General features: G+C 41.3%; 1 protein-coding gene across 2 annotated transcripts in view; it reads right to left on the bottom strand.

Annotated features, from left to right (window-relative positions):
• The window catches only part of ARMH3 (armadillo like helical domain containing 3), a 186,325-nt gene that overhangs the window by 31,477 nt on the left and 127,580 nt on the right, over positions 1-27,268 (bottom strand). For both annotated transcript variants that reach the window (XM_059169113.1, XM_059169112.1), the window contains exon 24: positions 1,636-1,714. In XM_059169113.1, the coding sequence (XP_059025096.1) occupies positions 1,636-1,714 (79 nt within the window). The remainder of the gene's footprint in view (positions 1-1,635; positions 1,715-27,268) is intronic.

Raw genomic sequence — 27,268 nt, 5'->3', positions numbered from 1 at the left:
TATCCTTTTCCCACTCTTGAATAGGGCTGTATACTCTCTCTCTCCATAGAAATCGCCTCATCTCTGGCTTGTGGACTCTTTCTGAGACACTTTCATCACTTCATTTAACTTTGAGAGAAGTTGGAGGAGGGTGAGGACACGTGCTTGCTAATCATCCTTTTCCAGATTGCCTCATGCGCCAGAATGGATTTTTATTATTGGTCTGTGGCTGCTACTGCTGTAAAGAGATTTCAGCCTGACCTTCCCAAGCTGCTGTGGGGTGAATACTGCACGTGGCTCACAGGGAAAATGTGTCCTTTTTTTTTTTTTTTAAGCTTTTAGACTAACCAGAGCTCACTGTGATAGAAAAGTCACCTTTTCTTTCCCCATACAAAACTCAAGATGTTGAATTCTTTTGCATAAAAATGGCACAGTAAACTGATCTGAACTGGTCCAACAGGAAGAAGGTAGCATCCCAAAGCACCTCACAGAGAGCAGTGGCATCAAAGAACAGTACTCATGAAAAAAAGAAAATGAAAGCCATTTATAAAAGCAGTTTAAATAAGAGGATGGAAATCTCACAGCTGGCCTCACAAAAGAGAACAAATATGTCAAAGGGAACAACTGATAGTCTAATAGAGTCCTATCCATCTGGCTGAGGAAAGAGCCACTGGTGGGAATGCTGAGAAGCCTGTCTGTTAGGCAAAAGGCTGCCTGCTGCCTCACTGAGTGAGCTGAAGAGCTTTTAGAAACACTGGAACACAGGTTCACACCAGAGCTGGCTGGCTGTACCAGCAAAGGACTCAGAGAAGGGTTATACTGATACATTGGCAGAAAAAGGGGGGAGGGGAGAGGAGAGTATGTTTTTTTGTTTGTTTGTTTGGAACTTATACCTGGGCTTTCAACTCATGACTACCCTGGCCCTCCATCTTGGGAGTTGGTGGGGGGGAGGGGGGAAGGAGATTGTGTGAATAGAATGTCTCATTTTGTGCTTTTAAAAACAGGACTCAAGAGTCTCATTCTGAAACATCAAGTTCAATCCCATGCCATGCTAATGCCCCAATCTGTACTTTTATATAATGCAGAGCTGAGTGCAGGCACTTTGGGAGAAGGGGAAATCAGGCCAGACTCAAGGAAAACAAACACTAATGCTATCTGCATCTCCAGTTCAGTCCACACCACAGAAAAACCTCAGAAATAATTGCTCAAGGCAGACAGAACTCAATTACTAAGGAAAATCTGCCCCAATGAGGGCTTATATTTTAACACACCAAACAGCATCAAATTAAGCTGAACTCAGAGTTTTTCTAATTGGCAGTTTTATCCATTTCTAAGTTCTCATTTATTTTTAAATATCAAAATGACTCTCTGCCTAAAATTAAAAAAAGAAATGCCTATCACCCACTCTAAAATAATAATTCACTAAGTTTTCACCTACATATCTTCTATATAATTAAACGAACCCTTCCAACGGCACAAAAGTAGAAGCCATCCCTCTATTTAAAGTACTATCAACAAATCGCTTAGTAATTGCTCTTAGAAGCCTAGTTCCTGCTACCAGCTCAGTCACAGAATACTTCTGCTATCAAAGAGAGGACAACTGCTTGATCCCAGCCACAACTTATGAGGGTCACTCTGGGAAGGGTACTGGCTTACCTGCTCCTCTGACAGTTGGGATATGTGATTCACAGCAGCATAGGATTCAATTTTGGGGTTAAAGTGATTGATGATGGCTCTGAAAAAAAGAATTAACATTAATATGGCATCAGATGGAAGAAGCAGATAAATGAGTAAAAAACAAGTATCAAGTACTCTCTAGTTTAGAGTATGAGTGCATAGGAGTGACTGTCAGAAGCTATCTTTTTATTGAACATGGGGATGAATCTGAGAACTCTGAAGTAAGAAGTGTTTAAAATTTTTTAGACCAAGAGTAGAATCAAATGTCTGCGTTGCAAATGAACTAGGGGAGGGGAAAAATCTCAACCAAACAAAAAACCCAAGCATCCTTCAGGCAAGAAACAGGACCCAGGGGCTGTCCACTAGGGGGCCCTGCTGTTTCAGTCAGAAAGAAAAGTTGTTTGCTCTGCTCTGACTTGGGAGAACAGGGCACTCAGTCAAGCTGGACCAATACATAGGTTAAATACAATCTTTGAAGAATCTGAGTTTTGTCAAAGCCTAGAACCAATCTTCACACTTGTTAGTTAATAATTTCAAGGGAAAATTTTATTTCCAGCCATTCAAACCAAAATCTGAGTGTCATTTTCAAACACTTCCTCTCCATCACCCTCAACAATCAAGGTCACCAAGTCTTATCAAATCTAGTCCTTAAAAAATCTCTGAAATCTGAAATAAAGTTCCCTGAAACCAATGCTTTTGGTGTATATGTAGGTCCTTGTCATTTCTTGTCTAGTGCAGTAGAAAAAGCACAGGTTTCAGATCGGAGTTTATCGTAAGTCCACATTGATAAAAAATAGATTAAATAAATGGGGAGAAGAGAAAAATCTTTCTAACAGAGTAATTCCAAATAATATGTGTAGGTACTCTCCCCTTTAGGAGGTGAAACTTGGTTCCCACTCCCACGGAAGGTAGGACAGACTTAGTGACTTATTTCCAAAGAACAGAGTAGTCAAAGGGAAAATAGTAACTTTACAGTAAAGAATCTTGGCAAATGCCAAGATGATGAACGTAAACATGGCCAGTGATTCATGTAGCTGTCATGTTACCCCTGGTATGATCTTATAATCTTTACCTCTGTTATATACTTCCCCAAACCCACAACCTGTCTCATCATGAGAAAAACATGCGACAAAGCCAGTTGGGGGCATTCTATAAAATACCTGGCCAGTACTCCTTAACACCGCCAAGGTCATGAAAAACTGTCCTTGAGAAACTGTCACAGATCATAAGATACTAGGGAGACATGACACCTAAATGCATGTGATACCCTGAATTGGACTCTGGAACAGAAAGAGAAAATTAATAAACTAGCAAAATCCAAATAAAATATGGAGCTTAGTTAATAGGACTGTGTCACTGCCAGTTTCTTGGTGATGAATAACTGTACCTTGGTAATGTAAGATGGGGGAAACCTGGTCGAGGGGCATATAAGAACTCTGTGTACTATTGTTGCACTTTTTCTATAATTCTAAAATTATTCCAAAGTTAAAAGTTTTTAAAAACATATGTGTGTACATGCACCCATATGAATGTGGTAGTGCAACAAAAATCAATGTTCTCTTTTAATATAACATCGATAGTATGAAACTCTTGAACCATTTAATATGGGTATAAAAGTATAAGTCAGACTTCAAAAAAAATCATGGTTTGACCATTTGTTATTTTGGATTTTTAGGAAGCTACATGTCTCAGAGGGAAAAAGTGGGAATAACACCTACCTTAGCACTTAGTACAGTACCCAGGAATAGTACATTGTAGACATAAAATAAATGTTTGTCGAAAGAATGACTAAATCTTAGAGGATTCGTGCAACATTTATATAATAAAGCAATGTCAAATATCTAGCACAGTGCCTGGCACACAGTTGGTACTCAATAAATATTCAATGAATGAATACATCAAACGGGACAGTAATGGGTCAGGAACAGAGGAGAATTCTGGTAACTTATTTTTTTCAAAGACTACCAAGAAGGGTAGAGATGTTATCTGCAAGTTAAGGTTGTAATTTGGTCTAAATCCAAGGTGGGAAAGAATTTGGACCAAGTAGGGGTCAAATATTTTTCTCATTCAGAAGGTGAGGTTTGCGGGTATTGGCAGGGATGATAACAGTCCAGGAGCAGAAAGGAAAACCTGGAGCCTAAACTCAGTAAGAAGACAGGGGAGGAGGTTTAGAGAAGAACTGAGAATCCCCCCAAACCCAGCAGCAGTACCAAGTTCAAGTTAACTCAGTAGAGAGTATGAGTCATAGGGTCTAGCATCTAAGAGTGACAGATCAAGAAAATGAAATAGAGTAATCAAATCTATCTATGACTAGATCTCAGTTATTTTAGGAAGAAAAATCTGAACTCTGTAATAAATTCATTTCATGGTTTTATAATGGTTTTTTCTTTTGGGTTTTCCTTAAACTTCTTAGTAAAATTTTTTTGAAAAAATGTTTTAAAAAAATTATGATTCAACCAAACTAGGGTTGTTTGTTTTTGCTTGCCTAAGTTTGGAGAACAGAGAACTCCAAAGTATCTTCATGTCTGTCTGGGTGGGTGAGTAGCAGCCATGGGGGCCCAGGTGGCAACCCAGTGAAGCTGGTGAGGTCTGGACAATGAAATAATCCCTGGGAATGAAAGTGAGGGGTATGCTCTAATTCTGTTCCCCTTCTACCCAAGGAATTCTTGCACTAGCAAAGAAAGCAGGGAAGCAAAAAAAGAAGGAGAAGAGAAAGGAGAAATGGAAAGAAGGAAGAAAGAAGACAGGAGAGGGAACGGAAAGAGGAAGGAAGGGAGAAGAAATGGAATGAGGGAGAGAAAGGAAAAGCCTGGAAAGTATTCTCCTCAGAAAGTATATTTATTTCCTTCCCTTCTCAAAGTTGTACCTGTCAAGTGTCACTTGGATCTACAGATGGTCTATGTTGGCAGGGCATATATGCTGATATTGTTTGAGCATATTCATCCTGAGGGTATGACAGATATGCCACTCTGGGAATTTGGAATAAGGATAAAATCATCCTCCAACCTCCCCTGTGACACTCCCATTCCAGAGCCTCAGGTCTCAGCAGGTAATTAAAGCCCAATGGAACTGTCTAAACCCAGTTAGCAGTATCTAACCCAGTACCCACAAAGAGCACAGAGTATATGCCTCTGCTTTATTTTTCTTGCTGTTTCTTTGGGACAATTAAAAATACGAGCACTAATCTGATCTACTAGAGGTGGCACATGCAGGGCTCTAAGCCTAAGAGGTAAGAAAAACTGTCTGATACTGGCTGTTCTCCTTCCAGGCTCTTCAGCAAGGAATTTCTGAGAGGGCTTGGAAGCTTCCTATTAAAGTTCTTGGGACCTCATATCGTTGAAATGGAAATTTGTTCTGAGATAGCAAAGAGATGACAAAACACTGAAACCAGGCTAAGTCCACCCACACTGAGTAACACATGCCTTTGCAGTGACTGAAATACTTAGCTGCTCCTTCCCCAGGAAGTCTGCAGCCTGCTATAGGGCTCACCTGGGTTGTGATTCCACACTGCCCCATCTGGCCAGGTCCTAGAATAGCATTTATGCTAGTGGAAAAAGATGACATACTAGATTTATAAATGAGGAGCCTCCCTCTTTTCTTTAGGCTTCCCTTCCCACTGATACCATCTCCAAAAGGATTTACTACCATCTCTTCTGAACATTTTTTTTTTTGGCGGCGGCGGGTGGGGGGGGGTGTTCCTCAAAGATTCTAACACTAGCTCTCTTTCATTTTGCAGATCAAAATCTAGCAGGTAGCAACTATCTAATGCTTAAGTCTAAAACTTTAGTGTTCCAGCAAGGAAGAAATGGCAATTTCTCTCATTTCCATTCTTCCCTCCACCATGTGAGGACATAAGGCAGTAGGCAGCTGTCAACGAAGCAGAAGAAAGTCCTTACCAGAAATTATCCCTGCTGAACCCTGATCTGGGACTTCTGGCCTCCAGAATTTTGACGAAACGAACATCTGTTTTTTAAGCCACCTACTCTAGGATATTTTTGTTCTGACAATTGAGAAGATTAACATATAGGTAATCTACTCTCCACAGGACCCTGGCCATTTGGGCAAAGCAGACTCCAAACCAGAGTCCATCTTTAGTAAAGTAGTAGAGTGGATAAAGTCTGCTTCTTTTTCTGCAGGTGGACTTCCTCTCTTTAAACCCTTTATATTGTGGGACTTCCTCTCTTTAAACCCTTTATATTGTGGGTTATTATTTCCTTCCCTTCTAGAAGAGGATCCTGAGGTTTCTATGCCTCAAAGTTCTAATCACAAACACCACAAATGTAGCTACATGGGTGACCAGTTTCCTAGGCAGAGTGTGCTGGGCCCTTTAGTCTTTACTAAGTGAAAAACAGAGACTTCAATAAATGAGGATCTTGTAGGGGTTTCTGAGAGGCCTGTGCCATAGTGAAGACACACACACACTGAAGAGAGACAATGTCTGAAAAATAGTAGGATGGGCAGCAACATACTGGCTAAGAAAGAGATGTTTTTCCTTTCATTTGCATCTTAAGGTTGATTTTCATCTAACCACAGCCTTCCAGGTATATAAACAAAACCCAGTTTATACCAGCCAAAAGCTTTTATGCTGAAAGTATTTTAGGAAAGGGGACTTAAAAGGAGGAAGAGGAGTAGGAAGAAGAGGAAGGTTTGAATGGGCAAAGAATGAGAAATCATAGCCATTATGAAAAAATTAAAATACAATAAAGATAATCAAAAAAGATGTCCCTTTGACATAGGTGGCAAGATAAATGGGAAAAGGATAGTCTAGTCAAGAAATAGTGCTGGCAAAACCAGGTATCTACACGCAAAAGACTAAAGTTGATCCCCTACCCCACACCATACACAAAAATTAACAGAATGGATCACAGATCTCAAATGTAAAAATCTTAGAAGAACACGTAAATCTTTGTGACCTTGAGTTAAGCGATGATTTCTTAGGGTACCAAAAGTAGAAGTGACAAAAGAAAAAGCAGGAAGAAGATTTAAAGAAGTAAGGCCCAAGGAAAGGGAAAGGAGTCTGGAAGTCCAACTTTGTGGGGAAAGGGAATATAATTTCTAATCAAACTCCCAGCTTTTTTATCCCCCTCTCCAGCTTTATTCAAACTGAACTAAATGCTCCGTGAGAGCAGGGACCAAATTTATTTTGCTCACCAATATATTCCTAAGACTTTAGCAAAACACCTGTCATACTGAGAGGTTTCAAGTTTTCAAACTGAATGAATAAATCAAAGTCTAAGAAGGTTTTTGTTCAGTTTCACCATAAGGAAGGGGATCACGAGCACCAGCTAGAAAAGTATGTTTTCATACTTTCAAAAGTATGAAAATAACAATAAAAATGTTTTATTCCCATCCCAAGAGAAGAGGCGGCTCAGACATGAACAGCTATCCTTCAAAGAAGGAACTGAAGTTGTCCCTGAAAACAGTAAAGCTTTCTCTTCCTCTTAAGTCTTACCGGGAGACTACAGAAAAACTTTCTGCCATTTCTTATTAATCTAATATTTTCTAAAAGTAAGCCTACGCTTTTGTTTGTTTGGGATGGGGAGGGGTAAGGAAGGACTGGGGGAGTGTGTTATACTCTGTTATTGGGTCTTCTAATACCAGTGAATTAGGAAGTCCCAAAGGGAAAGACAAAAGAAACAGGCAATGTCATAGTAAAGGTAAACTGCTAAAACCAGCCAGAGAGAGAGTTCTGTACCCAAAGCACCTTTAAGGGCAAGAATCTGGGCCACCCTCTAACGCAACTGCCAACTTCTGATTGCCAAAGACAGGGGTCACTTACACAAACTGAAGCAAAACGAAGTGGACAGATGGAACAGCAAGGCTGAGCCACAAACTGGCTAGGGATTTCTTGGTCCATTTTTAACTTATTCTCTCTGACTCATGACTCTGCAAAGCAGCTTTCTTTTCCCTAGTGCTGGGTGGATGATGGCTGAGACACATAGTTAATGCCCAACTTACCCAAGAAATACAGAAGAATGTTACTGTAACAATGAAGAAATGTAGATTAATAGGAAATGGAAACTCTTTCTCATATCCAGAGGGAATCTAAAGCAAATCCTCCAAAGATGCAAATTCTCACAGTCCCGGCTATCTCCCACAGACAAAAGCATTTAAGGGTCTTTTATGAAACAATAAATAAATAATAATTTCACCCAGAAGCCCAGAACACGGTGATTGTCTCCTTACTGAGCTATTTAAAGGAAGCAGCCTATCTCTAAGAGCTGCTTTGTAAATCCTTCAGGCAGAAAGGAGAAAAACAGGCAAAGGCTGTTTATAGGAAAAGTTTCTGTAGCTCTTATTCCAAAGAAGTAAGAAACATAACTGGTACACTCAAGATGGTACACACTGGGAATATTCTTAAAAGTTTCACTCTAAAATTACTCCTATAAGGCTACCAGATTTAAAGAGTCTGATTATGGGTACATATCTGAAGCCTTATAAAAATAAATCCGTATCTCAAGGCCCAACCTCCTAAGAACTATAGTCCTGTATTTTCAAATACTTGCTAAACATGTACACCCGGACATCATGCTTTTACTTACATGATTTTCTTCACATGGAATGCTATTTTCTTTACTCCTATAAAGCTAAGTCTTACTTTTCCCTTAAAGGCCCAGTTAAAATAGCTCAGCTTCCCTGAACAACATGGTATGCATAATACAAAAAGCAAGGCTTTCAGGGCAGTGGACCCAAGTTAAAATCTGGATTCTTCCACTTCTAGACTGTATGACCTTGCACAAGATACCAGGCGCTCTAGTATTAGTTTTTTCATGTTACTGGATTGCCTCTGCAAAGCTTTCCTCTGTGTTTTCCTATATATACCATCTAACTTGACCGAAATGGAACTTTTTTTTTTTTTAATACAAGCAGCTTCCCCTTTCCAAGACCTAAAAAAAGCAGTCCAGATATAATATACTATAGAGTTTATTCTCAGATATCTGGGATTAAAGACAAGAAAATCGTATTTATAATTGCTTCTACCTGGGAAATCTTTAAACATACAGATAAGAGACTGGCTTCTGAGAAGGGGTAAAGGTAGGAGAGTGGTATGTGGCAGCAGATAAAATGGTTCATCTGAGGTTGAGTTACTTAAAAGTTTATTTATTTTAAGTAATCTCTACACCTAAGGTGGGGTTCGAACTCACGACCCCAAAATCAAGCAATCTCACACTCTTCCAGGCACCCCAAGTTATTTAATTTTAAACGAGCCTTTCTTTTCACATTCAGAATTGCCTCACATACTCCATTTCATGCAGTAATAAGCTTCCTTCCTCATGGAGTCAATGAATCTTTAGCCCATCCAATTCAACAACAACAAAAAAACAATTTCCCTTGATGCCTGTTAACAGCAGTGCATTACAAGCCTCAGAGACTCTGCTGATTAACATTAAGCAAAATGAAACCTCAAATAAGAATATCTTTTAACCTTTTCACTTTGAAACTATCTAGTCAAAACTTTAGCGACTGACCTGTTAGGGTTGTTCCTCTAACTCATCCCCTACATGCTAGGCTTTACCTTTCATACCAATTATCCCCTTTCTTATACTGCTGTTCCTGTGGCCACTCATTTCAGGACCAGAGACACAACGGTAGGTTCATTTCAACCTTACTGGAGAAGGCATTTTGGCAACCATCAGGAAGGATGTGCTACTGGCCACTGCATCTAGCTGCTTGACTTGCCCAAAGATCCAACTATGTAAATTGGTCTACTTTATTACTAAAGAGAACTTGATTTATTTGTGTTCACAAATTTATTAGTTGAAGGGAGTGGAACAGAAAAGATGTGTCACTGACTACACTATAGTAACCCTCATAGTTCAACCTAAGGAATGATATGAGTTCAGCATTTCTCTTGATTTCTAGGTGAAAAACACATGTGTCATACTAGATAATTTATTCACCTACCGGACTACATTTTCATCCAGTCTCGGCACTGAACAAATGAAGGTTCACAATTCATTAACTGGAGGGAAACAAGAAGGAGTTAATGTGTATGAAATGTACATGCACACGGCCTGAGGGGCAGTTGCCTCATTTTCTGAAGCTGTGTGCATGACTACGCATTTTGGCAGTTTGGGCTTTCTACCTTGATGCATGACTTTGCCCAATGTAGGTTTCCACCTCATCACCTGCTAGAAGTTAAGCAATTGGTCATAGCTACTTTGCTTGAAAAATGTGCTAATTTCTAGTTACTATGGCCCCAAACCATAGATTTAAGCCAAGTAAGATGCCATGGGCTTTACACTTTGGCTAAATTATCTAGTCTAGCTCTGCTGTAATAGAGAAATGGAATTCCTTCTTGCATTACATACCAGCCTGACATTTTCCCACTGTTTCTACAATCACAGTGAATGTAAATGGAGAAGAACAAACCACAGGAGCTGAAGGAACCACATAAGTAAAATGGACCATCTACATTTCCATAAAAGACCTCACTTAATCCATTCCCCTTAGGAATGTCTACTGTTTATTAAAACTTTCTCTCAATAAATGAACAGAGGTTCCTAAATTTTCCTAGGATCAAAACACCTCCAAGATTAGCCAGTCTCTGCTCAGATCCCATTGCTCTGTGCTACAGATTCCCTTACACCATCTCTAGCTACAGGCCAGGAGTTGCTGGCAGAGTTCCAGGGGATACAGAATGTAAACCCTTGATAGCCTTTACCATTACACTTTAGCCCTGGATTTCCTATCTCCAGAGGTAAGGCCCCTCTACACTCTCAGAAACATCTACTAAATATAAAAGAACAAAATAAGTCATGTGAAAGGGCTATTAGATCTTCTGTCTCACCTCAGGACATAAGAAAACATTTTTTTAAAAAAGATTTTATTTACTTATTTACTTATTTGAGAGAGAGAGAGAGAGAGTATGTGTGTGTGACAGAGAGCACAAGTGGGTAGGAGAGGGAGAAGCAGGATCCCCACCAAGCAGGGAGCCAGACCTGGGGCCTGATCCCAGGACCTTGGGATCATGACCTGAGCTGAAAATAGATGCTTAGCCAACTGAGCTACCCAGGCACCCCAGGTCATTAGAAAATCCAAATACATGCCTGGAAAGGCTTCCGAGGCAGTGGGGATCAGCTCAAAACCGCAAGAAGTTATCTAATTCTAATTAGTGGTGAACTAATTATAGTTAATAGTGAAAGTTTTAAACTTTTAAAAACCTGGCATGAGCCAAAATCTTGAAGTATTTTAATTACATATCATTCCCATTAGCCCAATTAATCAATTTATTATAATATATTTAACTTTTAAGATTTTATTTTTTTTTTTAAGATTTTATTTATTTATTTGACAGAGAGAGATCACAAGTAGACAGAGAGGCAGGCAGAGAGATAGAGGGAAGCAGGCTCCTTGTTGAGCAGAGAGCCTGATGCTGGACTCGATCCCAGGACCCTGAGATCATGACCTGAACTGAAGGCAGTGGCTTAATCCACTGAGCCACTCAGGTGCCCCTAAGATTTTATTTTTAAGTAATCTCTACACCAATGTGGTTTTAACTCACTTCTCAAGATCAAGAGTCATATATTCCATCGACTCAGCCAGCCACGTCTCAATAAGATACTTAACTTTTAAGCATGGAAAAGGAGTGAACAGGAGGACAAAAAAAAAAAAAAAAAAAACACTATCGGGGCACCTGGGTGGCTCAGTGGGTTAAGCCTTTGCTTTCAGCTCAGGTCATGATCTGGGTCCTAGAATAGAGCCCCACATTGGGCTCTCTGCTAAGCAGGGAGCATGCTTCCTTCTCTCTCTCTCTTTCTACCTGCCTCTCTGCCTACTTGTGATCTCTCTCTGTTTCAAATAAATAAATAAAATCTAAAAAAAAAAAAAACAACCCCAAAACAACAAAACCCGCAACTGACTAACTTAGACTTCTTTTTCTATCACGTCAAAAACAGGGCAATTATTTTAGTGGATCACATGCTGCTAGATTGAAGGGAGAGGGAAATATTCTGTGGACCCCATACTAGTTAGAGAAAAAGAGGCACATGGATCCCTAACTAAGTTAGGAGAGCTGTGCATATACCTCAGCGGTGGGGAAGGCGGAATGGGGAAGCTCATGTGGACAAAGGAGAGAGAAGGTCATCAAGATTGCTGAGTGGTCCACTGTGGGCCATATGGACACCATTCTAGTAAGGAGTGGTCCTGATGTTCACGAACAGGAGAGAGGGAATGGTGGCCATATGGATCACATACTGGTGTTCAAGTACTCCAAGAAAAGAATGAAATTAAAAGACATGGAAAGAGGTTTATGTTTCATCCCAGGGGGACCTTTTAGAACTCCTCAGGAAAGGCAATCAGCGAGTCTGCCAAAGTAATTAAGCAAGCGAACATTTACCATAAAGCCCACATCAGTTAACTGAACAGAGATGAATCTTATTACAGTGCACTGTCAGCTCTGAGCCTGCAGGTGCTAACCACCGACACACGGCAGCACTCGGCCCTGTCTGTCTGCCCCCTGTGACGGAGAGCTTCATCCTTCGTGTCAGCTCGGAAAAAGCAGGCTGCTTTCACTGGCTCTGGCAGTGACTTATGTGGCCTTCAGAGAGGCTCTAGCACAAGTGGTTGCCTATAAGAAGCCTGGGTGTAAATAGTGGGGGCAGGCTGGCTGGAGAAAGGAGCCCTGAAAGAAAGAGAGGACAGGTGTGGGAGAAAGCAGGGGAGCTGGGGAGCAATCAGGTTAGTAAGGTAAGAATGAGATGGTTGAGGAAGTTGAGGATTTTTTTTTTTTTTTAAAGATTTTATTTATTTATTTGACAGAGAGAGATCACAAGTAGGCAGAGAGGCAGGCAGAGAGAGAGGAGGAAGCAGGCTCCCTGCCGAGCAGAGAGCCCGATGCGGGACTCGATCTCAGGACCCTGAGATCATGACCTGAGCTGAAGGCAGCGGCCTAACCCACTGAGCCACCCAGGCGCCCGAGGAAGTTGAGGATTAAGGGAAAAATAAACAAGCTGCTCAAAGTGTTGAACCATTCTGCTTAAGTGAAGTTGATAGTTCTCTGAAAAGGGAAAACGTTAAAACATCACTGCAAACTACTTTCTCCGTGAAAGGGAATGTTACTGAGCAATACTGCTTTTGCAATGTTAATGGCAGCCTTAATATCAGCTTTATTCACGAGTTAACACCAAAGGTCAAGAGCCAGATTTTCTCAACAATCTAATCATTATCTATTATCAAACGAAATGCACTGTTTGCTAGGGGAAATGAGTATTTATCAATTATTCTTGAGATTTACAAATGGCACCTGGTGCACCTTTCGGCTATATTTCTTTCTGTAAATAAGTATGAGAGTCAAAAGGAAAGCCCTCGGGGCACCTGGGTGGCTCAGTGGGTTAAAGCCTCTGCCTTCAGCTCAGGTCATGATCCCAGGGTCATAGGATCGAGCCCCGAGCCCCGCATCGGGCTCTCTGCTCCACAGGAAGCCTGCTTCCCCCTCCCTCTCTGCCTCCCTCTCTGCCTCCCTCTCTGCCTGCCTCTCTGCCTACTTGTGATCCCTCTCTCTCTATCAAATAAATAAAATCTTAAAAAATAAAAAATAATTAAAAAAAAAAGGAAAGCCCTCAACAGACTAAAGGGCAGCCTCCCCACCCCGTGTCAGAGACCCAGGCTGCTTCTATCAGACAGAAACCTCACTGGAGAAAGGCTCTAAGAGCACCTGTGAGGACAAATTCAAAAATCATACAGCACTTTCAAAACTCATCAAAGGGCATGTGTTTATCCCTCAAACAAGTGGATAAGAGCAAACAGCTAAGTAGGTAAGGCCCCTATGTTCAGAAAGCAATAAATCTCTAACTCATTATAGAGGGAAGGTCTGAAAGACCTTCTAAGAGACAGGACAAGCCAGCTAAGGAAATGAGATGGAATGGGCTGGGGCCGAAATTGATGGTCTCAAAGCACACGCTCCAGCAGGCACTCCTAGATCTAAGCTTCTCTCTAGGCCCAGAACAAGAGCACAAAGAGCTGTGTACCACAGCTTACTTTGTACCACAGCTCTTTGTTTACAACAGGGCCTGCAGCTTCCCTACATTCAAAGGCAGTGGGAGGCAGGAGAAGCAGGGGAGACTAGATGACTACTATGTAGATCCAAGCAGCGCTGCCCAGGAGAGGACTTAATGGGCGGATAAATTTGGGGCCTGATTTCCTGACAGCACCTCCAGTAATAGCTAGTAAAGCAGTGAGAGCCAGGGTGAGGGCCAGCGCCAAACATTCATCATAATAGTGCAATGAGTTGACGGTCTTTGGGGGAGAGTCTATGAAATTCCAGAGTAAGAAAATGAAGCCCGCATGGAGAGGGTGAGACGGTTGGCTCTGGCAGATTGTCTCTACGGGAGGCTGGGTATAATTGTTTTATGCTCACAAAGATGTTATTAGCTGTTTTCTCTCCAATATACCAGAAATAGTGGTAAGATTTTTTCCCCTCCTGAAAAGGTGACAGTACCAGAAGGAAAAATTTAGTTTGAAAGCAATTACAGAACTTTGTTTACCCTATATGCACCATTTTAGAAAGACAACTTCTCTCTGTTCTCCTCCTCCCTTACTTGTCAAATTGATTGCTTTCCCACAGAATGAAGAAACACTCTATCCCTAGAAAAAAGGTGTATGGTATCTGAAGTTAAAGGATGGCTAGCATAGCCTGTGACTCAATTGTTCAGCTTGTATGACAAACACTTGAATACCTACTATGTGCAGGTACTGTGCTAGGCAATGGGGGAGATAAATGAAATGTGATCCCAGATAGCAAGGAATTTACAGATTAGTGGAAAGATAAATACCACAGACAGATAATTTCATTATGATGCAGTAAGGACTAGACAGTAGACAAAAGGTCTCAAAGGAACACTGAGGAGGGCTATTTTGCCCAACCTGGGGGCTTAGGAAAGGCAGCCTGAAGGAGATGATGTATGGAAGGAGTCTTGAAATGTTAATCAGGCAAGGAAAGGTGAGTGGTCCTAGTACGTATGCTTATAGGATAGAGACTAATACCCAATTTTTTTCTAAATCAGACTACAGAAACCTTACTAGGTAAGTTAAATGTGGTTCATGCATTCAAAGAACAGCCAAATTTTCCCCAGTAAACCAAAGAAAAAAGTTAGCACTTCCCTTCCCAGGGTCTTATTTTCAATCTTTTCCAGCAGGATAACTTTGTGAAAGCCATGAGACCTTTGCCTTTTTGCTCAGTGCTGACTCCAAGATGCTCAAGGAGATGGGCGATGGCAGCTTCTGTAGATCCTCTCTGCTCAACTAAGTGTAAGCACAAAGCAGCTAAGTTGAAGGTAGGCCTTTCGGCCTCACATGAGAGTGACTGCCTCTCAGCTGGGTCTGCCCATCCTCTCCAGCGTGTCGGTCTCCAGCTGGTGATGCAGCTGCTTCACTTAGAGCCACACTGAAGCCTCTATTCTCTCATCTCCACCAAACCATACTGAAGAGACTAAATGGCTCTGCTCTGCAGCTGCCTGTTAATTATAACCGTTTCCTTAGTTCTCTTTTGGCTTCTAAGACAATAATACACATTTGGGAAGGTCCTCTGTAAGAAACACACGAGAGAACTTTCAACCTCAAGAAGAACCTGAAAAGACACCTTACTGCCAAGAGCAGTGAGGCATCCAAACCCCTAGAACAGGCCATGGGAAACAGTATGAGACCACGTAGATTTCTTCAGTGCGGCCTGCAGCTTACATCAAGAACAGGAGCCCACCACTCAGCCAATGAGAGGATTTTTAAGGCATCCTGAAAAGCATCTTTAAAATTCAGTGAATCTGCAACATAAAAATAGCATTAACTGCCTTGACTTGTTACTTAAAAAAAGGGAAGAAAAACAATGCATAATGCTATCAATAATTCATTTCCAAGTGGCTTTAGTTGTCTCAAAGCCCCATTTCATATAATTAAAACCTTTTGGCTGTCCTCTTGTTACCCTGGAGGGAACTAGAATTCAGTAAATTCTACTGTGTTGAGATAAACAATTCAGATCATCATTGAGAAAGGGGTCTGTTTCTCTGGTAACAATTCCAAGCATACTTCCTGGCTATACCGGGTTAGTTCAGGAGCTGCCAAGACTGTCTTTCCAGTTGTCTATTAAGATCTGAAACAGACTTTTATAATGCAGCTCCAAAGACACAACTGGGGAACACAATCAGAGGGAGAGCCCCATAAGCACTTCCTAGGCATCTCAATATCCACTTCCCTAGCTTAGTACCCTGAGGTCAGCTGATAATTCTGGGAGACAATAAGGCCTTGGAAGATGAAACCATTTACTCCAGCCATCCACTTATTCACTCAACCAACATTTATTGTACCATACGGTACTCTGCTAGGGGCAGAGATTTCAGAAGTAAGAGAAAGCTTGGTTTCTGTCTTAGGAGCTCACCGTCTAATGATGGACACACACATATATATATACAGCCATTGAAACAGAAGAAATCTTACCATTTGCAACCACATGGATGGAACCACAGGGTATTATGCTGAGCAAAATAAGTCAATCAGAGAAAGAAAATTACATGATTTGACTTCATATTTGGAATTTAAGAAACAAGACAGAGGATCACAGGGGAATGGAAGGGAAAATAAAGTAAGATAAAATCAGAAAGGGAGACAAACCGTAACTTTTTTTTTTAAAGATTTTATTTATTTATTTCCAGAGAGAGTGTGAAAGAGAGTGAGAGTACAAGCAGGGGGAGAAGCAGGCAGAGAGAGAAGCAAGCTCCCCACTGAGCAAGGAGCTGGATGCCAGACTCAATCCCAAGACTCTGGGATCATGACCTGAGCTGAAGGCAGCTGCTTAACTGACTGAGCTACCCAGGCATCCCAAGAGACTCTTTTTTTTTTTTTTTTTTTTTTAAAGATTTTATTTATTTATCAGAGAGAGAGAGAGGGAAGAGAGCGAGCACAGGCAGACAGAATGGCAGGCAGAGGCAGAGGGAGAAGCAGGCTCTCTGCTGAGCAAGGAGCCCGATGTGGGACTCGATCCCAGGATGCTGGGATCATGACCTGAGCCGAAGGCAGCTGCTTAACCAACTGAGCCACCCAGGCGTCCCCCAAGAGACTCTTAATTACAGGAAACAAACTGAGGGTTGCTGGAGGGGAGGTGGGTGGGAGGATGGGGTAACTGGGTGATGGGGAATGAAGTGCCTGGGGGGCACTTAACATAATGACCACTGGGTGTTACAAACAACTGATGAATCACTAAATTCTACCCCCCGGAACTAATAATATATATGTTAATTAATTGAATTTAAATAAGAATTAAAATTTGAGGAAAAAATAAAATAAAAGCCATATTGTAGGGTGATAAATGCTCTAAGAGAAATGTACAAAATCCTGTGGCAATGCCACTGTGAACGGTTCAGCCTCAAAAAATCCAGGAAGCTTTCGAGGAAGGTGACATCTGGGGTAGATTTTGAAGCGTAAGCAGGATTTTGTTAGGTAAGAAGAGGAATGTGAAAACATTCCAGGTAAAAGCGTGTGTGAGGGCGCAGAGGTATGAAATTGGAGAGACTCTGCAGCTAGGTCTAATTTGGCCAGATCTTAGGATAGATGGGACAGTGATAGTAAATAAGGTTACAAAGGTAGGCTAGGGTCAAGGTGTCATATGCAGATGTTTGGACATTATCCTATCGATGATGGAGAATCCCACTAGATTTAAAATGTTGTGATTTGGGGACACCCAGGTGGCTCAACAGGTTAAGCATCTGCCTTTGGCTCAGGTCATGATCCTGGGGTCCTGGGATCCAGTCTCATGTTGGGCTCCCTGCTCAGGGAAGAGTCTGCTTCTCCCTCTCCCTCTGCCCCTCCCCCTGCCACCCTCCCCTGCAGCTAATAAATAAATAAAATCTCAAACAAATAAAATCTTTTAAAAAAATAATACTTAACAAATGTTCTTATTTATATATCCTTGCGATCATTTGGGAAAGTCTGTCCAGGAAATGTATCTAGGAATGAAATTACTGTGTCATAAGGTTTGGGTAACTCGGACTTCACTGGATATTGCCGCACTGCCCTCAGAGTGATGGTACCAACATACTCCCAAGAGCAGTGTAAAAACCTGTGCTTCTGAAACTCAACTCTAGTGACCGAATAAACTGAACAGGAGCCACTGTACAGGGAAGACTAGAAGCAGAGAGAATAGTCAGAAGGCTCTTGTAATATGAGACATTATGAGGTCTTAACTAAAATGGTGGTTGTCTAAATGGAGAATAATTTACTTGAAAATTCTTAGGAGCTAAATGTGAAAGAACCTACTGACTGATTGGGTGAAGGCGAGAGAAGACTTTAAAGCAACCTTAAGATTTTTACTGTAGGCAACTGAACAGATGATGCTGTCATGAACTGAGATGGTTCTTAAATTGTGGAGGGAAGGCAATAAGGCTTATTCTTTGGAATGTCAAGTTTGAGGTACTTGTGAAACCTCCAGGCAGGGTATGGAGTTCAAGAGGCAAGACCATACTTGTGGTAAAACCTATGACGCTTGTTTACCCTGGGAGCTACAAGGAATCAGATGTGTAGGCTGAAAGCAGTTAAGAAAAAAATAAAGAAAACAGCCCTTTCTACTAGTTAACAATGGTTTCTTTATTGCGGGGGCGGGGGGGGGGAGTCAGTTATGTGCCCCAAGAAACAAGGTAGGTACCCTCCCCTTGAATTAATTCTCTATCAGATTTTCCACCTGTCTAGATGAAAAGTAAAACCTTCAGCCTAAGGGGGAACAAGCAGGGATAAAAGAAGACAGCTTCATAACACTAGACCTCAAAGAGCTACCAAGCTGTGCTTTAAATGTTACTACCAAAGGGGAGACAACCTGACATCCTGTTTGACAAAGAAAAGCTCCTTTGAGTGTATCCAACTCAAGCACACTTGAGAATTTCTATAATTTGCTGTGTTTTGAACTCCTTGCTCTTCCAGATCTATGGAAAAGTGTTTTTTAAGCAAGAAGAAAGTATTTACTGATAAGTTATGATGAATACTTCTCCACTCTCTGCCTAATTTCAACAAAGTATGTGTGAATAGAAGCTTAGAAAATGGGATAATTGTTGTGAACCAGCAGTTTCATCCATAAGATACAGGAACAGTTATGGGGCACCTCGGTGGCTCAGTCGGTTAAGCGCCTGCCTTCAGTTCAAATCAAGATCCCAGGGTCTGGGATTGAGCCCCGAATTGGGCTTCCTGCTTGGCGGGAAGCCTGCTTCTCCCTCTCCCATTCCCCTGCTTGTGTTCTCTCTCTCACTGTGTCCCTCTCTGTCAAAGAAATTTAAAAAATCTTAAAAAAAAAAAAAAAAAAAAAAAAAAAGATACAGGAACAGTTGGCAACCTACATATATATATGACCAGTATCAGGCTTGTTTTTTAGTAATAAATGATCTTGGAAAATGCAGGGTTAAAAATCTAGAGTTATATCCTAATAAAACAATGTGTTGTTCTCTTTTTTAAAAAGATTTATTTATTTGAGAGAGAGAGAGACTGCATTGGAGGAGGGGTAGAGGGAGAGGGAGGAGGACAAAGAATGTCTCTTTTTAAAAAAAGATTTTATTTGGGGCACCTGGGTGGCTCAGTGGGTTAAGTCTCTGCCTTGGGCTCGGGTCATGATCTCAGGGTCCTGGGATCGAGCCCCGCATGGGGCTCTCTTCTCAGCAGGGAGCCTGCTTCCCCCCTCTCTCTCTGCCTGCCTCTCTGTCTACTTGTGATCTCTCTCTCTGTCAAATAAATAAATAAAATATTTTTAAAAAGATTTTATTTATTTATTTGTCAGAGGGGGAGCACACACGAGCAGGGGGAGTAGCAGGCAGAGGGAGAAGCAAGCTCCCCACTGAGCAGGGAGCCCAATGCAGGACTCAATTCCAGGACCCTGGAATCATGACCCGAGCCAAAGACAGATGCTTAACCGACTGAACCACCCAGGCATCTAGGCAGAAAAAACCTCAAGCAGACGCCCCACTGAGCACGAAGCCCGACGAAGCACTCTATCCTACAACCCCAAGATCATGACCTGAACCCAAATCAAGAGTTGGACACTCAACAGACTGAGCCACCCAGGTGCCCCTGTATTGGTCTATTTTTAGAAAAGGAGATACAGAGCGGCAACAGAAACCAGATTAAAATGCCCCATTTCAAATCTAAGGTGAGTGAGGAGTCAACTGCCCCCACCCCCTGTTCTACAGTGTGAGGATGGGTATTAGTCAACCCCTCCATGTCTAGAACTGTTCTAGGAGATTCATATGTGGCTATTTAGTACTTGAAATGTGGTTAGGGCAACTGAGGAACTGAATTTTTATTTTAATTTTTTAAAAAGATTTTATATGCTTATTTGACAGAGAGAGAGATCACAAGTAGAGAGATCACAAGCAGGCAGAGAGAGTTAGAAGCAGGGTCCCTGCTGAGCAGAGAGCCTGATGCGGAGCTCGATCCCAGGACCCTGGGATCATGACCTGAGCTGAAGGCAGAGGCTTAACCCACTGAGCCACCCAGGCACCCCAGCTCTAATTTTTCTATTAATTTAAATGAAGAAAACAAAAAAAAACCTTAAGTGGTATAAAATATTATTCCATTAAATACAGCTTTGTTGGGGCGCCCAGGTGGCTCAGTGGGTTAAAGCCTCTGCCTTCAGCTCAGATCATGATCCCAGAGTCCTGGGATCGAGCCCCACATTGGGCTCTCTGCTCAGTAGGGAGCCTGCTTCCTCCTCTCTCTCTTTGCCTGCCTCTCTGCCTACTTGTGATCTCTGTCTGTCAAATAAATAAATAAAATCTTTTTAAAAATTTAAATAAATAAATAAATAAATAAATACAGCTTTGTTTAAGAAGGACTACATTTCACTTTAATCACTGCATTGTATACAATATTACAGTTGTTATTATAGTGCATGTCAGGCATGTATGCTGTTTCTAATACTATGAATAAACCAATCTAGTTGATGTTAAAGGATTGATTCAAATGAATTACTATGTATGAATTTAACTATGTGATGTATTTATTTAACATTTTATATAGACAGCAGGGTTTCTTAACCTCAGCACTACTGATATTTGGGGCTGGATAATTTGTTGTGGGTGGCTGTCCTGACCACTGTAGAATGTTTAGCAACATCCCTGGTCTCTACCTACTAGATGCCAGCAGCACCCTCCCCCACCTCCCCGAGTTGTGGATACTGAAACATGCCAAACATTCCCTGGAAGACAAAATCCTATTAGGTATCCCAAAAATTTTATTAATTTTTAATATGATCTGAGCTTGTATCTTTGGTCACTATGTAATTTTTTAGATGGCGATATGGTAAAAGAAATTACATCAAGGGGGTCCCAGTTGGCTCAGTCATTAGGTGTCTGCCTTCGGCTCAGGTCAAGATCCCAGGGTCCTGGGATCGAGCCCCAAATTGGGCTCCCTGCTCAGCGGGAAGCCTGCTTCTCCCTCTCTCACTCCCCCAGCTTGTGTTCTCTCTCTCGCTGTCTCTATCAAATAAATAAAAATCTTAAATAAAAAATTACTCCAGCTATGGACATTCTACTGAGGATGCTTGTCTCTCTGCCCCTTGTCTCTACATCCTCAACTGACGATGAGGAAAAGACTAAAAATCAATCACTTGATAAAAAGTGAAAGATCTCCAATTAAACCACCGAACAATCTGCCTGCAGGATATAAGACATTTCTAATGACATCAAGGGTTAGCTGATTCAAAATGTTTTATTTATTTTTTAAAAAAGATTTTATTTATTTATTTGACAGAGAGAGTGATCACAAGTAGGCAGAGAGGCAGATGGGGGTGGGTGGGTGGGGGAGCAGGCTCCCTGCTGAGCAGAGAGCCCAATGGGGGAGTTTGATCCCAGGATCCTGGGATCACGACCTGAGGTGAAGGCAGAGGCTTTAACCCACTGAGCCACCCAGGCGCCCCTCAAAATGTTTTAAATTACAAGTTCCAAAAAAAAAAAAGTTACTTTTCTTTAGATTTGGATGATACTGCTCAATTAATACATCAGTACTTTTAGTACACTGTGTCTTGAAGAACTTTGAAATACACACAGAAATTTAGTCAATTTGTAGCCTAAAATCCTGAACTCATGGCACAGATTTTTTTTTTTTAGAGAGAGACAGAGAAAGAGGGAGGAGTAGGGGGTGGGGAGGAAGAAAGAATATTAAGCAGGCTCCACACCCAGGGCAGAGTCCAACACAGGGGTCGATGTCACAACCCTGAGATCACGACCTGAGCCAAAATCAAGAGTTGGATGTTGAGCCACCCAGGCACCTGGCATAAATATTTTTTAATCTTCTACATCTGTCGATGAAGAATTCGATTAAAATTTTTAAAAGTTTTTAAATAATCTCTATACCCAATATGGGGCTCAGAGCTACAAACCCCAAGATCAAGAGTTGCATGCACCACTGACTGAACCAGTCAGGCGCCCCAAATCTGACTAGATTTTAAAAAATTCCATCACATTTATGGTGCTCCTGCTTTGTAGGTCAAAAGTCCAGCACTTACTGTCATTTTATTTTTTTTAAGATTTTTTATTTATTTATGTGACAGAGATCACAAGTAGGCAGAGAGGCAGGCAGAGAGAGAGAGGGGAGAAAGCAGGCTCCCCACTGAGCAGAGAGCCCGATGAGGGGCTCGATCCCAGGCCCCTGGGATCATGACCTGAGCTGAAGGCAGAGGCTTTAACCCACTGAGCCACCCAGGTGCCCCTATTTTTTTTTTTTAATATTTTATTTATTTATCTGAGAGAGAGAGCAAGAGAGCACAAATGTGGGAAGGGGCAGAGGGACAAGCAGACTCCCCACTGAGCAGGGAACCCAATGAGGGGCTCGGTCCCAGGACCCTGAAATCATGAGCTGAGCCAAAGTCAGAAACTTAACCAGCTAAGCCACATAGGAGCCCCTGTCATTTTAAAACAAAACTAAAGTTTCCCCTCTGCTCATTCTACTACATGGTACAAATTAAAAATATTTGTGCAGTTTTCTGAAGCAGATTCTATAAATGTCGCGGATACAGCTGCTAAAATCATTTAGTATATACCTACAAAGGCTATGAACATTGCCAGTTTATGACGCCCTAAAAGGATTTAATGACAATGACTATAATTATCATGAATTCTTTGCTGATGCTCATTGGTTCAGGTGAAGGTTTACAAAAAAGATTTACTATACTGTTATTTTCAACTTGAGATCTTTTTTTTTTTTTAAAGATTATTTATTTATTTATTTATTTATTTGACAGAGAGAGATCACAAGTAGGCAGAGAGGGAGGCTGAGAGAGAGAGAGAGGAGGAAGCAGGCTCCCTGCCGAGCAGAGAGCCCGATATGGGACTCAATCCCAGGACCCTGAGATCATGACCTGAGCCGAAGGCAGTGGCTTAACCCACTGAGCCACCCAGGCGCCTGAGATCTTTTTTTTTTTTTAAGATTTTATTTATTTATTTGACAGAGAGAGAGAGAGAGAGAGAGTGCACAAGCATGGGGAACAGCTGAGGGAGAGAGAGAAGTAAACTCCCCACTGAGCAAGGAGCCTGATGTAGGGCTTGATTCAAGGACCCTGGGACCACGACCCTGAGTAGAAGGCAAATGCTTAACAACAGACTGAGTCACCCAGGAGCCCCATCAACTCAAGATCTTCTTGAAACAAAGGCATGCTTGCCAAGTATTTAATAATTTAAAACTTTTAATTAAAATGAGTTAAATTTGAAGCTCTAAGAAAAGGAAAAGCTTATTTTGTGACCCACCTGCTTAGGTATTTATGTCAAAATAGAAACTTTTCATAAGGGGCAAATAAGCCCTGCCATGGGCTCCCTGTTCAGCGAGGAGTTTGCTTCTCCCTCTCTCTCTGCCCTTTCCCCTGCTTCTGGTCTGTTTCTCACAAAAAAATTAAAATCTTGTTTTTTAAGAAAGAAACTTTTCATAATATCAATAATTAACACTTTTTTTTAAAGATTTTATTTATTTATTTGTCATAGAGAGAGAAGCGAGAGCAAGCACAGGCAGACAGAGTGGCAGGCAGAGGCAAAGGGAGAAGCAGGTTCCCTGCCAAGCAAGGAGCCCGATGTGGGACTCGATCTCAGGACGCTGGGATCATGACCCGAGCTGAAGGCAGCCGCTCAACCAGGCGTCCCAATAATTAACACATTTTTAAAAAAGATTTTATTTATTTATTTGACAGACAGAGATCACAAGTAGGCAGAGAGGCAGACAGAGAGAGAGAGGGAAGCAGGCTCCCTGCTGAGCAGAGAGCCCAATGTGGGGCTCAAGCCCAGGACCCTAGGATCATGACCTGAGCTGAAGGCAGAGGCTTTAACCCACTGAGCCACCCAGGTGCCCCTAATTAACACATTTTTTAAAAAAAGATTTTGACAGACAGAGCATGAGTGGGGGGAATGGCAGAGGCTGAGGTAGAGAGAAAAGCAGACTCCTGACTGAGCCAGGAGCCCTACAAGGAGCTTGATCACAGAACCCCACGATCATGACCTGGGCCAAAGTCAGACACAGTTTAACTCACTGAGCCCCCCAGGGGCCCCAACACATTCTTCTAATGTGAATCAACATGGAGAAGACTCTAATTGTAATTAACAACACTCGCTAGTGGCAAAAGCTACAAGAAAATTTTAGGAAATGTTTTGTTAATATTGATAAATTTAGAACTGCCATAACTATTTCTGCCATACCTCTCTGAATTTGATATTAACAAATTTCCTTAATCTGGACAGATGTAGCTTTGAAGTCAAATAAATTCTAAAAAAGATGAATCAGTTTTTGTTTTTTTTTTAAAGATTTTATTTATTTATTTGACAGAGAGAAATCACAAGTAGGCAGAGAGGCAGGCAGAGAGAAAGGAAGAGAAGCAGGTCCCCTGCTGAGCAGAGAGCCCGATGTGGGACTCGATCCCAGGACCCTGAGATCATGACCTGAGCCGAAGGCAGCGGCTTAACCCACTGAGCCACCCAGGCGCCCCAAAGATGAATCAGTTTTATCAATGTGGATGCAAATGTTAAAGGGAAATGATTTTTAGATATGCAATTCAGTTACTGGAAAACTTTTATGTATTGTGGGACCACAGACAGCCTTGTCACATTCTATCTCAGGTATAATTTGGTATATGATTCTACTTTTTCAACTGTAAATTCTATGAGATCTAAATATAGATCAAATATTTCCAATGAAAACATGTCATCTGAGGGACGCCTGGGTGGCTCAGTTATTTAAGTGACAGCCTTCGGCTCAGGTCATGATCCTGGAGTTCCAGGATCGAGTTCCACGTTGCTCCCTGCTTGTTAGGGAGTCTGCTTCTCCTGCTGACCTCTGTCCTCTCATTCTCTCTCTCTCTCAAATAAATGAGTAAAATCTTAAAAAAAAAGAAAGAAAAGAAAACATATCATCTGAATTGAAATGTGCTTTAAGTGTAAAAGATCCACCTGACTTCAAAGACTTAATATTTAAAACATACTAAGAATATAAAATATCTCAGTAACAATTTTTATATTAATTATTTGTTACAAAGACAATTTGGGGGCATACTAGGTAAATAACATTTTATTAAAATGATTTCACCTGCTGGAAAATAAAATTATACACGGCTTATAATATAGTTATATTGGACCACGCTGTTTAGAACCCGCCACGAATGCTTCCCGTTACTGCTCTGCTTGCTCTTCCTGTGGTCTATACTTCAATGTAAAAAAATCATTACAATAATGGGGCCCTGGTAGGTTGAAAACCCTAACAGCTGAAATTCTCTTTAAAATGTCTAGTCTTGGGGTGCCTGGGTGGCTCAGTGGGTTAAGCCTCTGCCTTCGTCTCGGGTCATGATCCTGGCGTCCTGGGATCCAGCCCCATATTGGGCTCCTTGCTCAGCGGGAAGCCTGCTTCTCCCTCTCCCACTACCCCAGCTTGTATTCCCTCTCTCGCTGTGTCTCCCTCTATCAAATAAAAGAAATAAAATCTTTTAAAAAAATGTCTAGTCTTCAGTGAATAAATAAATGCTGTACTTGATGGACTGCTGCTGACACTAGCAGGAAGAATTACAACTGAACTTCATCTATGGAATTTACTACCGAGGGGAAAACAACCTCACTAAACTCACTCATTCTAGCAGCTTTTTGTAAAGTCCATCAGGTTTTCTACTTGGATAATCATGTTGTCTGAGAATAAAGACACTGTATGTCTTCCTTTCTAATCTAGATGCCTTATGTTTCTTTTTCTGGCCTAACTGCACTGTCTAGAATCTCCAAGACAATGCTGAATGCAGGCGATGAGAAAAGACATCCCCAATTTGTTCCTAATCTTAAGGAAAAAACATTCAGTCTCTCACCATTTAGTATGATAGCTGTTTTAAGTTTTTCATAGATGTCCTTTATCAGCTTAAGGAAGTTCTCTTCTATTCCTAGTATGCTAAGAATTTTTATCAGGGTTAGATGTCAGATTTTGCATTTATCAAATGACTATAACCAAACAAAAATCCTAAAACAAAACATACTTCTACATGCACATATTATCTCTGGAAGGACACTGAAGAGGTGGGGGAGGGGATTTCCTTCCTCTAGGAGAAAGCCCTTGCTGGAAAGGTCAGACAGAAGGAAGAACATCCACCTTGACTACACAAATTCAAAGGCCCCTACATTCCAGTGGGTAAATGTGCTCAACACTCCTATTTAGTTTAGGGCTTAATGTGGACTCTTCCTTCCTGGAGTGACTTTCATGACTGCACAGGGAGAAGGGAACACTTCAGAAACCATCTGGAAGCAAATACTGATGGTAAGCAGTAGTCTAATCTCTTGGAGCTTTTCAAAGGCACTACAGTGGGAGCACAGCTACCCTGGTCCCACTGCATCTCAGGTACAACATGATTGCACTTGGGCCTTCAGATGTTCTTCCAGTCTCAACTGCAACAGGATTTTACCCTATGAAGTCTTGCCATGGACTACTACCTATATAATACAAATCAGAAGCTAAGGGAAGAGAGTTGGTACACAGGAAATACAAAGTAAGTAATAACTAACTAATTAAGAGTTAGCCAAGATAGACCTGCTTTTCCCACTTGGATGAAGTGTTATGTGTCTACTCTTGAATAGTCAGTAAATTACCCCATAATCCTTTTTGGGCAGAAGGAGCACAAAAATGCAGTAATCAGACATGATACACTGCTAACATAAGACTTTAACTCATAGTATTTCATTATCACCTATTTATACAGTCAAAAATTTTTTATGTCATCTTATAATTTCTTTCCCTACCAAAAGTCTTCCTTTTTTTACCAGGTTAATTACAGTGTTTTAATTGCTACTTGCTACACCCTGCAAGTACTGGTGAACATGCTAAGTCAAAATAAGAAAAACAATAAGCTACTTGATAGAGATGGTTATTTGAGAAAGTCTCATTTCTGATTAAATTAGTTTAGTTTAACCCTAAGCAAAATGATTACAGTTCTGCTCTAATAGCAGAGTTCATCTAGTGTATCTACATTATTTATCATACTCATTGAGAAGAAGGGGCAGATTTTTAAAAAGGAGATACAAATTAATATAAAGTTTTAACAGATGGGGTCTTGGTTGGGGACCACGCAGCCCCTTCAGGTCCAGTGCTGAAAATCATTCGGTTGAAAATGAAAGTCCCAGAGACATCTGCTCAGGGAATCAGCATT

This window comes from Mustela lutreola, chromosome 4, assembly GCF_030435805.1.
Source record: "Mustela lutreola isolate mMusLut2 chromosome 4, mMusLut2.pri, whole genome shotgun sequence".
NCBI classification, from domain to species: Eukaryota; Metazoa; Chordata; class Mammalia; order Carnivora; family Mustelidae; genus Mustela; species Mustela lutreola.
The sequence above is the reverse complement of the archived record's forward strand: the minus strand, read 5'-3'. Positions and strand labels throughout refer to the sequence as shown.